This window comes from Sus scrofa, chromosome 1 (assembly GCF_054392235.1).
Source record: "Sus scrofa isolate SSC_HxYL_T2T_F1_AM1 chromosome 1, Sscrofa_HxYL_maternal_Yorkshire_Landrace_v2.0, whole genome shotgun sequence".
NCBI lineage: Eukaryota > Metazoa > Chordata > Mammalia > Artiodactyla > Suidae > Sus > Sus scrofa.
In genome coordinates, this window is record NC_139383.1 from 224785566 (window position 1) to 224798183 (window position 12618).

The following is a 12618-nucleotide window of genomic DNA, read 5'->3' on the forward strand; positions in this document are numbered from 1 at the left end:
CAAGTTCTGCGTAGTTCATTGATTCTACAGCGACTCATTTTTGTAACCCCAGAATGTGGTCTCTAATCGTTTCCATGTTTCATAACATGCCAATAAGCACATGAATTGGTTTGGGCAACCACGCAGAGGGAAGAAAATGTTCGGAAAAAATGAAGCACTGGTAGGAGAGCAAAATGTATACAGCTGGGATTTCCACTCCAAGGCTGTTATTTGTGGGCAGTTGGGACACAGGGCTGGCAAGGCTCCCCTGAAGAATTGGAGTCTCTAAGGTGGGGCTTGCCAAGGTGATTCCTGGCCCAGGAAGCTATATTATTTAGTGGGTGATGGCTCACTTTTTTCCTTTAATCTACTGCTTTTAGCTGTTTCTCTTCTACTTTGTCTCCCATCTTGAGATATATAAGACAGAGGGAATGTGTATACCTAGGCTTGACAAATTCTTGAGCCTTGTCTAATGTTAGAAGCCAAAATGGCTCCACTGAGGCTAACGGATATCTGGCTTTCCCTTGTCCTTCCAGGCTTCTTTTAAGAAGTGCCCATTGAAGACACTTTGTGTTGCTTCATGTCTTAGAATGGGTATAGATTCACTTCAGGAGCTAGTATTATGCTGGTACTTAGTGTTATAAACATCAAAGATGGGGAGTGAAATTTTGATCCTCAAAAAATATGGCATGACTTGAATTGCCATCCAATGTGGACCAAGTAGTAAAAGTGTAGAAATAGAAGTGAGGAAGTCTATACTTGGTTTCCAAACTCTCTAAATTCCATTTTCTGTTCCCAGAGAATGAGGCAACCTGCTTGATGGCATCCATTGCTAAAGAAGATCCACTGTTTTGTGCATCATGACTTATTTTATCTTAGTCCAGGAATGGGAAAATCCCTGCTCCACTAAATTGGTCATTTGTATGAATGAATGGAGGTTACATGCTGTCCAGGCCAAAAGGACCAGGGTGGCCTAGCTACACTATGTTAATAGTTTAGGGAGTCAGACTTGGCAGTTGGCTAGTAGAGCATTTCTGACCTAAAGACCCCTCACTCTTCCTATATCTTCTCCAGTGCTTGAATGTCACCCTAGTAGATATGTCTCAACAGATTGACGGTAAGGTAAAGACACATTCACACTTGCTTCTGTGCCTCAGAGGACAGTTGTGGGTAAAAAGCAACAAAAAAGGAGATTCTGATCAAACATTTTCTTGTTTTTCCGTAAAACAAATCTTGAGATTCTTTTCAAATAGTGAGGTCCTTTTGGGTTAAAAGTTGGCAGCATTCCGTTGAAGATTATAAATGGCAGTGTTATTGTTTTCATTGCTGTTATCGGTTTTGGAAAGCCCAGCCTTGGCCACTGGCAGACTAATTCTTGGCCCCTCTGGTTTGTCAAGGTTCGGTAAGTTTAATGGAGAGAAAATGCTTTCCAAATGCCAGGTCTGTGTCCTTTTCCAAATAGAACTGGAAGCGCCAAAGGCCTTGAACATTTAATTTCTCAAACTGTAGCCTAAAGTGCTTGCCTATCTAGGGCAACAGAAACTGCTTTTTCCTTAAGCAGCTGTAAAGACAGCAGCACTGACATTACCTTTGGAGTCTGTTTGATGTATGGGATTGTTTTTGAAAAGTGGTGGATACTTAATGTATGTAGGGCACTGACAACAAAAAGAAGGATGCTCATGTTGGCAACCTAAAGGATGTTTGGGTTCTTATCTAGCAAGTTCCACACTCTTGGTTTTCTCTTGTCAACAGACACAGTGTCAGATAAAAAAGAAAGAATCCCGCCAATTTCTTGCTGCTTGTTAGCTTTCCAGATTTTACCTTCTTTCCCCACTCCACCTCATCTATTTAGAGTGGCAGCCTACAGATTCTGGCTCAGAGCATTCCTGTTCAAGTGAATTAGAGGCAACATAGCCTAGGAATTGAGGTGGACTAGGAGGGGGAGATGAATCTTTGCTCCTAGTGACTTTGTACAAAGCCCCTCTCATTCTCTGCATCCATGTTTAAAGCATATCCAGGCTGGATTAGGTCATCACTTAGATTTTGAGAAATGTGGATTAATCTTTAAGCTCAGGTAAGGCAGACATTCAGCAGGTATGCACTGGTATGGTTGTACTGGATGTTAAAATATTGAAATGTATCCATACTGGCTGGTATACAAAAATTATCTATTCATTGAAAGTTTAAGTTACCTAATGCTATTGCCCAGTGGCGGTGACACTGGAGTGTTGCTGGACCACTGGGTAGGCCAAGGCAGATAAAGAGGCACTCAAGTCTTGTGGAGGCACTCAATCACTTCCAGGAGTGATCGGAGCTGAGGGGCAAATTCCAATGGCCCTGGCCATGAGGAGAGGGCTGATAGTCAAGAGCTACCTGGCCATGATGAAAGGGCATTTCACACAGTTTTCTGCTGGCTACAACCAAGTGCTAGAAACTGAAGACATAATGGAAGAAGTCATTGGAAAACTTCAGTGCAGCTCCCCCTGTGAACTTTTGGCAGACATAATGTCTTGTTCTCTTTGGGCTGCTATAACAGAATGTCATAGACTTCATGGGTTATAACAATATAAACCTATTTCTCATAGTTCCAGAGGCAGGGAGGTTTAAGATCAAGGAGCTGCTTCCCAATTCATGGAAAACTGTCTTATATCCTCACGTGATGGAAGGGGTGAGGGAGCTCTCTGGTGTCTCTTATGAGGCACTAATCCTATTTTATGAGGGCTCCAACCTTGTCACCTAATCACCTCCACAGGCCCCACCTCCAGATGCCACCACATAAGGGATTAGATTTCAACATGTGAATTTATTTGGCAGGGGCATGGAGGACACAAGCATTCAGTTTATAGAACACATCAAACAAAGGGGAATATCAGGTTTTTTTAATTAATAAATGGTTTGGAAAGTGAATGATCAATGAACTGATATGCAGTTTTATAATATATAACTAGGTTTATTTAGAGAATAATAGTTTTCAACTTTACAGTTTATGAAAAGCTCTTACTGTGCTGATAGTCAAATGCTTTAATTGCACTCCCACTGCAAGTAGTCCATTGCCCTTGATCTTCCACTAAATAGTGGTCAACAAGGAGAAAATGAAATGGGGAAATACACAAACCAGAAACCAGGAAGTGTTGCCATTTGAAAATAGATATGGCTAAATATTAGTTGAGTGGACAGAATGGCATGATTACTGAAAGAGAAAAAAATCATTGAGATAACCTCTTTCCTTATTTTGCAAAATCAAGTATTAAATCTGTTTTTTTTTAAATGACAAAAAGAGATGTAATAGCCTATAAAAATAGTTCAGCATGTAATTTTTCTGTCTACTGAAATATCCCCTAATGTTTATCTGAAACTTTCATTGTACTCTCCCTTATTAAATGTGCATTGATAGGTTGTGTTCATATTTCCTTTCGCCCAAGAACTGTTTGATTTGCATTATCTAATGTTAATATACTGTCCCTCCCTATAGAAGAATCTTCTGCCCAAACTTACTAAATACTGGTTTCCAGTCAGTCTCAGTAACAGTTATGGTTTTCCAGGTGTCATTTATTATCTATTCTAAGTCCTTCTTTGGCTCAATCACCTGGCCTTAGGCAGGTTTTTTCAAATACCATGTGTCCCATGCATTTTGGTTCAGTGATGCTGGGACCCTTTGCAGATGGAATTTGGAATTCTGACACTCACTATGCTGCCATGCTCAATAAAACTTTGTGAAATTGAAAGAAGGTTTTATTTTCATAAAGTTTTAGGCCGTTTAAAAATAAGCCAACCTAGATATGGTTGATTAAAAAGTTAGTTTGTACATGTTGAACCAGCATGCTGTGAACCAGCATGTTGAATGCCAGGCACTTCCAGGAAAAGCCATGTGGAAGTAAAAATGGGACTGAAGGACAGCATTTCCCCAAAGCATAGTTGGCAGAGCTGCTGGTCAAATCCTATGAGATATTTCCAATGATGAGTTTTCCTGTTGAGTATATTTAGATATGTTCTATCATACCATCAATTTGCTTTCAGTCATTTGCCATGAAAGGGAGAAAATGAATTAATTCTTTTTGTTATTAAAAAAATTTTTTTTGCTTTTATTTAGGGCCACACTTGCAACATATAGAAGTTCCCAGGCTAGGGGTCAAATCAGAGCTACAGCTGCCTTGTAATTACAGCTATAGCCACAGCTAGGTAGGATCTGAGCCGCATCTGTGACCTACCCTGGAGCTCATGGCAATGCTGGATCCTTAGCCCACTGGGTGAGGCCAGGGATCGAACCCACATCCTCATGGATACTAATCAGGTTTATTATCACTGAGCCATAATGGGAACTCTGAAAATGAATTAATTCCATAGCATACATGATGGTCAACCTGTTCTTTCCATAATTATGGAGAAATAAAAGCTCACCACATAAGGGGAATTTCATTGTTTATAATAAAAAGAAGTATCTCCTCACATTCAGCCAGGAATCTGAACTGTGGCATTCAGAGAAGGCCTCAAGTAGAGCTATAGGTTGGTGTTTCTAAACCGTAGCCTGGGTAGTGGGTTCTGCTCCACTCCTTTTCTACCCCAGAGTCTAGCATATTCTCTTCTCACAGCAGGTAGATTAAGGAAGTGGTTTGGAATCTCACAACTACCTATTAGAGCCAGGAGATGTGAGCTCATCTACGTATTTGGTCAATAAAGCTGATGGATTGGGTGTAGGACTGCATCTTTTACTTTGGTGTCCCCATGGCTGTTCACACCTTACCTTCTACCTAGAATGTCCTAAATACATATCTTCTGGGATTAACAACATATTCCTTTTTGTTCATGTTTAGAATGATTCTGGTAGTTTGTAATAACCACCACAAAACATTGAAAACATAATCTAACAAGTAATAATAGCTATTCCCCTTGGATGCCTATTTGTGTTGGCCATTGGATTCAAAGTTTCAGGCACAGGATTTTTGAGCCTTACAATAGCCCTGTTATGCTGCTGATGATCATTGCCACTTTCTAGAAGGAGCCACCAGGCTTTGGTGGTGGAAATAGAGCAAGCAGCTTACTGGTCACCCACTGAGACTGCCCAATCTTCCATGAATCAGTACTGAAGGCCATCTGTGGTCACTTCAGGATCAAGTAGGGAAAGAGAAAAATCAGTATTTGTATTCAGTAGCTCCTGCCTTCTAGTTCTAGATACTCAAAGGGGAGCCTCCTGTACACACCTCAACTCTCACATTCGGCTCTAAGCATGCAGCCTAACAAGTAGTAACTCTTAAGAAATACCTTCTAAGTTTCTCTCCCAGGAAAAAAGGTGATCGGGGCTTGGGCTGTTGTCAAAGAAGACATTCCAAAAAAGGAAAATTAAGCTAGTTCATCTGCATCAGCTAATTAGAAAAAAAATCATTTATATTATTCTCCTGTGTCTTTTTTATTTTATCCTCATTAGGCTTCCAAGTTGCTCTCTAACATTGAAATCAGAAATTATTTGTTTAGTGTACAGCTGAAAATGAAATCTTAGAAGAAATTTTTTTCAGTAACTCTAATCTCTTAACTTTAGCCCTCAGAAATCAGATGAGAACTGGGCAGGACACTCAGAATGAGGTAGAGAAAAAGAAGTGCCTGGAAGGGAAGAATGTATGTATTGCTGTAGCTGTTCATGTAGTTCAGGAAACACTTCTAATCCCACTGCTGAGACCATACGCTTGTTGTGCACGTACGTTAGAATATTTATTTTTTTTTCATAAACTCCCCATGTGAAATATTGCCTGAGAGAAAACAGCAGTGTTTAAATATCTTTTTTTAAAAAAGAATCGCTCCTAGTTTTTGCAGTTGCGCTTGAACCATTCTGGAGGATTTTACTTTTTTGCTAAAGAGCAAGATTCAAATATGTTATTTAAAATGAGTACAAATGCTTTTTTTTTTCCTTTTAGCTGAAAATGATCTCAGTTTTACTCCTTATAGTAATATTTTGTGGTATTTTTTCCTAAAGAGGTCAGAGTCTAAGCCAAGGAGTTGCAGTTCTCAAACTTATTACTAGAGGTATGAGAATAGTTAGTATGACATTAGTTTTTCCTATATCTTAGGGATGGAGTGGATTTGTGGATGGAAAGTCATTCAATAAGTCATTTTTTCAAGAAGTTACATAAAGACTGGTTTATGGTTCTTGTATTCTTTTCCTTTGTCTTCCCTCACCCGAAGGTCTCAGGATAACCAGTTCCCAGCTTCGAAACATAATTACATTGAATTGGATTTGGTGCATTGTACTGACCTTATAGTTCATTTCATTGCATTAACTTGGTGTCTCTGTGCCCGTTGTAGTGATATTTGTCCTCATGGGATGTGACCTGTTAGTTTTGATTTGAAAGGGTTGATGTCCAGCTGAAAGTGTTAAATAATGAATGTGAGTTTATCTCTTGACTCCTAAACTCAGTACATCCCCTCAAAAGTTGCAATAAGAGGCCTCCAAAGTTTCTTTTGTCTTTGGCAGAGAGACATCAACTTGATATCTATTTTATGGTTTAAAACAGAGCCTTGGACTTAATTTTTGTATTTTTTTTTTCCCATCTGAACTATTCCCACTTAAGTAGTGTTGACTGTCTTAAGGGGGTGGCTTTTGATAAATCTGTCCAGATATAACCTGGATTTTAATGGAAGGCCAGAGAACATAGAGAGGTACCCATTCAGTAAATCTGAGGCTTACTGTAGACTTGAAATTATTCTTTGTTGCATGTTAAACTAATTGAGTTAAATACTTTTTACATGCTTTTGTTCAACTCCTTGTAGAAATTTTAGTTTTTTCATCTGAAATGAATGGATTTTAAATTCTTTAAATTTTGTAATGCTAGTTTGTGTCTCTATGAGACTTTTTAAAGAAGAGACAGCTCTTTATCCCTTATACTTTATAAATTTAATTTGTTTTCAATATGCATACCATTTATCTCATATTTTTAAAAATGCTATGTTGTTTATATATACTTTGATAGATTTACAAATCATTTCTGCTTTTCTTTAAACAAGCATATTTGGAAATTATGATGGCTCAGGATGAAATAGCTTGTGACTTCTAAATCTTGATGGATGAACATTAACTATCTTACCATGTCATTTAAGTGCCTAAATATAATCTTTCTGTAGAGATTCTTAACGTCTCTCCCAGAACAAATTTGTGTGTTCTTTTCATGTGCTCTGAAGTTTCAAGTACCTCTCTCCTTATTTTACTCTGCAACAATCTGCAATTTATTTCTCTCCAGGAAAATTGAATCTGTTACTGCTTAGTATTCCTACCAGTTTGAAAAATGTGGTTTACATTGGCATCAGAGCAGAAATTTACATATATTGGGATAACAAGAATGCATGCCAGAAAAAGATCAACATAAAATGAAATGCAGAAAAGCTGTTTTCCTTCAATAGCAACTCAAAGAAAAGCTAATAGAGAAATGGATGAGGATCTGCCCTGAATGTGTCACTTGTTTCTTCTAGGTGAAGTGTGACCAGTATTGGCCCAGTAGAGGCACAGAAACCCATGGGCTGGTCCAAGTGACTCTCCTTGATACCGTGGAGCTGGCCACATATTGTGTTCGAACATTTGCACTTTACAAGGTTTGCTTCTTATTTTTGTCCTGTCTTCCCCCTTTCCATTATTTAAAGAAAGCTTCTTTTGAGAAATCAAATATCTCAAGGCTTTACTTAAATCTTGATTCTACTGGCAACAATGAAGAATGAAATAATTCTTCCATTATCGCTCAGCAATTTTTCTTCCATGGCTGGCGATTTATCAGTAAATATGGAACTCTCGCTCTGAATGAAAGTTTTGGCAAATGAAGAATAGATGAAAAAGAGCTAGTTTTCTGTAAAATATAACAGAAGTGCCCCTTATAATTAAACCGGAAAAATGTAATGCTTCTCACCTAAGAATTATAACTTCCTGAGCAAATATTTGTCATTTACAAATACCTTGAGGTTCATAACTCCAGAGAGTGTGTCATCTCCCAAGGACATAGGGTGGGAGAAGGAAGGAAGCTAGCACATCTCTGTGTTTCCTCTCCCATGTTGTTCATCATTACAACCCGAGGCTAGAAACCCAGAATTTCAGCCAGTGTTCCTACTTCACAGAATGGTTCCAGCGAGAAGAGAGAAGTAAGGCAATTCCAGTTCACCGCCTGGCCTGATCACGGTGTTCCAGAACACCCGACACCTTTTCTAGCTTTCTTACGAAGAGTCAAAACCTGTAACCCTCCTGATGCAGGTCCAATGGTTGTGCACTGCAGGTAAGAACTATGGAGAGCATTTTTCTCCAAGTCAGAAGGTATGTGGGGCAACAGAAAACTGAATGATTCCTCATCGGATGGTCTGTTTCCAGCCTCTTGATACTCTGGAATAGCAAATGCTTTCATACATAATACAAGTAGCCTTTTTTGGTCAAATGAGGTCTATACTAACATTAACAGGAAAGCTCTGACGTAATGCTTATGCCCTAGAGATAAAGGCAACTACAGTCTATGTTATTTTCTCTTTGAGAAAAAAATGAATATATTCTTAAAGTATATATATATATATATATATATATATATATATATATATATATATATGTGACAGGTTGGCAGGTCCTTGTGGGTTGCACTAATACCATCTTTTACTATTTATAAAAAATTATTCTGAAAAAATAATATTGTAAACATATAAGCTTTCAGAGCTCATTTTTTACTGCTTAAAGCTGCCTTCTAGATATTCGTATTATCATGTCACACATAGAAAATACACTATTTTGAGTTTTAAAAATGTATTTACTAAAATATATACAAAGTTTTCCTATAGTTTGGAAGAATTTATTTTCTGTCCTTGGAGGTAATGAACCTGTATTTCTCTAGAAATGCATTTTTTTTTTTTTTTGTCTTTTTGCCTTTTCTAGGGCCACACCTGCAGCATATGGAGGTTCCCAGGCTAGGGGTCTAATCTGAGCTGCAGCCGCCAGCTGACAGCACAGCCACAGCAATGCGGGATCTGAGTCGCTTCTGCAACCTGCACCACAGCTCTCAGCAACGCCAGATCCTTAACCCACTGAGCGAGGCCAGGGGTCAAACCTGCAACCTCAGAGTTCCTAGTCAGATTCGTTAACCACTGAGCCACACAAGGGGAACTCCGAAATGTTGTATAATTTATCATTTTGTACTTAATTCTGACTAACATTCTCTATATCACCACTGACTCTAGCATATGTAAGTGTTCAGACATTTTTAATACTAAACTGATTTCTTCCAGTTTCCTGAATTCCTGTCAAGTATCATTACTAACAGATTTATTAAAGATATCTGGTCTGGAGTTCCCATTGTGGCTTAGCAAACCCAACTAGTATCCATGAGGATGTGGGTTCAATTCCTGGCCTCACTCAGTGGGCTAAGGATCCGGCGTTGCCATGCCTGTGATGTAGGTCAGCAGCTACAGCGCTGATTCAACCCCTAGCCTGAGAACTTCCATATGCATGGGTACGGCCCTAAAAAGCAAAAAAAAAAAAAAAAAAAAAAAAAAAAAAGACATTTGGTCAGATTCTGTTTATTACTGTATAAATTACAGTTCATGTAACCTAATAGTTCTTTTTAACCTGAGTAGTTCCAATAAGAGAGAATATGCCTTCTTGCACGGATAAGTAAAATTATAGTGTGGGAGTATATTAAAAAAGGAAAGGAAGCATCTATCATAAACCACTTCTATCATGACTGACTTAGTAGTGTAGCTTTCTTTTACATCCCATATTATATGGTAGCATAGTATACTAGGTCTTAGATATTAAGTCTCTCTTTATAAAAAGATGGGAATGATGGATAGATCATAATAAAAGGAATAAAATTCACTGGACTAACCTATGCAGAAGCGGTAATTGTTAAAAAGTGGCGGCAAATTCTGAACAAGATAATATTTTATTTCTCTTTTCTGTCACTTTCCCCCAACAAAAACTAATAATAACATAACCTTATAGTCACTGAGTATTTTACAAATTTCAAAGCACTCCCCCCATGCTTTACTATGTTTGATGTTTTTAATAGTATGTCAGGTGAAGAAAAGAGAACACAAGAGAGGCTGCAGGGTTTGGTTCAAGTCAGATAGCTAAGAAGTTGGAGGTATAGTAGGCCTCACCTTATAATCTAGTTCTTGCTCCTCTTTAACCAGGACAGGGGCCTCTCAGGACCTGCCACTGTGTTGCAGTTTTGGGCATGATTCTGAAACACTATAAATTATTGTTTTTAATTTGAACAAATGCTTTTGCATCATGAAAACAGATTTCTGGTTGGTGTCAACAGCACTGGTTTGACCAGTCTATGTACTCTGTTATACATACTTCTTTGCAGACCTCAAAGAGCCTTTGAGCCAGGTTACACAGTGCCCCAGCTTGACACAAAATCAACTTGATTGTGAAGATCACACATGAAATGTTTTCAGAAGGAGTTTGGCCACAGGAGAGAAAGCAGGAAGTTTGGCCTCACTCAAGAAATGTCACCCTTATGTGCCTAGTGGCAAAAATTCAATTCCCAAATTCCCACAGATCCATACATGCATGTACACAGATATGTGTGAGTTTATATACATACACACACAAACACATATGCATTTATGTATACATATACATCTATATATACATACATATATACACACACACATATATAATGGAAATAAAACTTAGGGAACCTAACTTGGAAATTTTCAGTGAAAAAAAGTGTTTTGATATTTGCTTTATACTTTAAAATACAGTATATCCCTTTTCTCAAAATGTGCTTCCCACTCTGTAAATGAAAGTAGAAAGCTAAAGTAAACAGAATGATAATTTTTAAAATACAATTTACTGTCTGTTGATCACAAGCAAGGTATAAGGCTTTAGAATAGATACTTGTAGGGATCCAAAAAACTTCGCAAACTTTGAAGGCAAGTGGGAGGGCTAAGACAGCTATAATGCCTTATTTTGAGAAAATACATACCCTGCCCCAACGTACATACTCCTATGTTATGTTAAGCCACCTGGACTCACCTCTGAAAGATACAGACAATTCAGGAGAAACAAGGAAACAAAGATTAATGTGCAAAGCTAATAGCTGCTGACATTTGGAAGTGCTATGCCTGAGGCTCCAGAGAAGCTGGTATTGAAATAAACAACAGAAGAGTTGGTATATTGGCAGAAGAAATTTGTTAGCAAGTTTGAAACAATGAAGGGAAGATGCAGTATAAGCTAAGCTCTGGGAAATGACCTGTGTTCACCCAAAGGTAACCTCACGTATCTGGTAAGAAATCTTGGCCTCTTTATTTAAGAGAGGCCACGTCCACACCCCTGTCTTCCAAAGCATCCTGAATTTTTGACATGGTTTACCAGTATGTTAAACCCGAGAACATAATTTTTTTCTGACAGAGTGGCAGAAGATAGTCATTCCAGATAACAACTGCTCGCATGGTATCCCAGAAGTGCTAGTTTCAAATTCATCTCTAAGCAGGAAGGAAACTATGCATAAAGGGACATTAGCCATGGCACAAAGGATTCTGATCAGTTACCATAATCATGCTGTAAATAATCATACAAAATACTTTGGAGTTTAAAGACTGTATTTCATGTTGTAATTTATCTTATGATGGACTTGAATTTTTTTTCTCTATAATGAAGTAGTGATGAACCCAAATTAAGTCCCAGCTTCCCACCTGTGAGAATGGAGGAGTTTCTGAAAGAACCTCAGTGGTAGACAACAAAAGGTGATGGGACCAAAAAAAGATAAAATTCATTTTCTTTCAGTAGTTTCCAGGACTAAGAATCCATAATGGATAAAATAAATTCTTTTTCATTTAAGAATAAATAATAAAAAGAATAAAAAAGTTATGAGGATAGATTGTATAGGCAAAAACTTGGAAGTTCAAGGAGAAGGACAGAGTTTACCATGAGTCTAAAAGAGGGAATGTCTGGTTCAACAGATAAAGAAGGAAAGTAAAACACTATCAGTCAATTCATATAGAGCAAATAATCTCAATATTAAGAGTGTACAGTCTGCAGATGAAGACTGCCTGAAGTTCACTTATTGGCTGTATGCCTTTGGGCAAGTTATTTCCTATCTGTTAGCCTCTGTTTTGTCACCTGCAAAATGGGATAATACTATGCATAGCAATAATAATTTGATGAAGATTAAATAAAATGGTATGAAATGATACACATAAAGCACTTATAATGCCATTTTATATAGAAGTATGCAAGAATGTTAAATTATTAGCATATTAATTATTGAGTGAACTTTAAAACATTATACACACACACACACATATAAATATAAAAGATACATATATTGGAGTTCCTGTCATGGCTCAGCAGAAACGAATCTGACTAGTATCCATGAGGGTGTAGGTTTGATCTCTGGCCTTGTTCAGTGGATTAAGGATCTGGCGTTGCCATGAGCTGCAGTGTAGGTTGCAGATGCACCTCGGATCATGTGTTGCTGTGGCTGTGGCATAGGCTGGCAGCTGTAGCTCCAATTTGACCCCTAGCTTGAGAACCTCCATATGCCATGGGTGCAACCCTAAAAAGACAAAAAAAAAGTTATATATATTTATTAGTCTAGGAAAAAAATTCAATATGAACTTGAACTTGGATATTTTCTACATGATGTGAGCTATTCACTCCATGAATAACCAGATGTTTAT

At 38.0% G+C, this 12618-nt stretch overlaps 1 protein-coding gene across 37 annotated transcripts in view; it reads left to right on the top strand.

The window, feature by feature from the left end:
* Nucleotides 1-12618, top strand: part of PTPRD (protein tyrosine phosphatase receptor type D) — a 529409-nt gene that overhangs the window by 467807 nt on the left and 48984 nt on the right. For all 37 annotated transcript variants that reach the window (XM_084985812.1, XM_084985865.1, XM_084985827.1 and 34 more), the window contains 2 exons: nt 7435-7554; nt 8068-8222. In XM_084985812.1, the coding sequence (XP_084841938.1) occupies nt 7435-7554; nt 8068-8222 (275 nt within the window). The remainder of the gene's footprint in view (nt 1-7434; nt 7555-8067; nt 8223-12618) is intronic.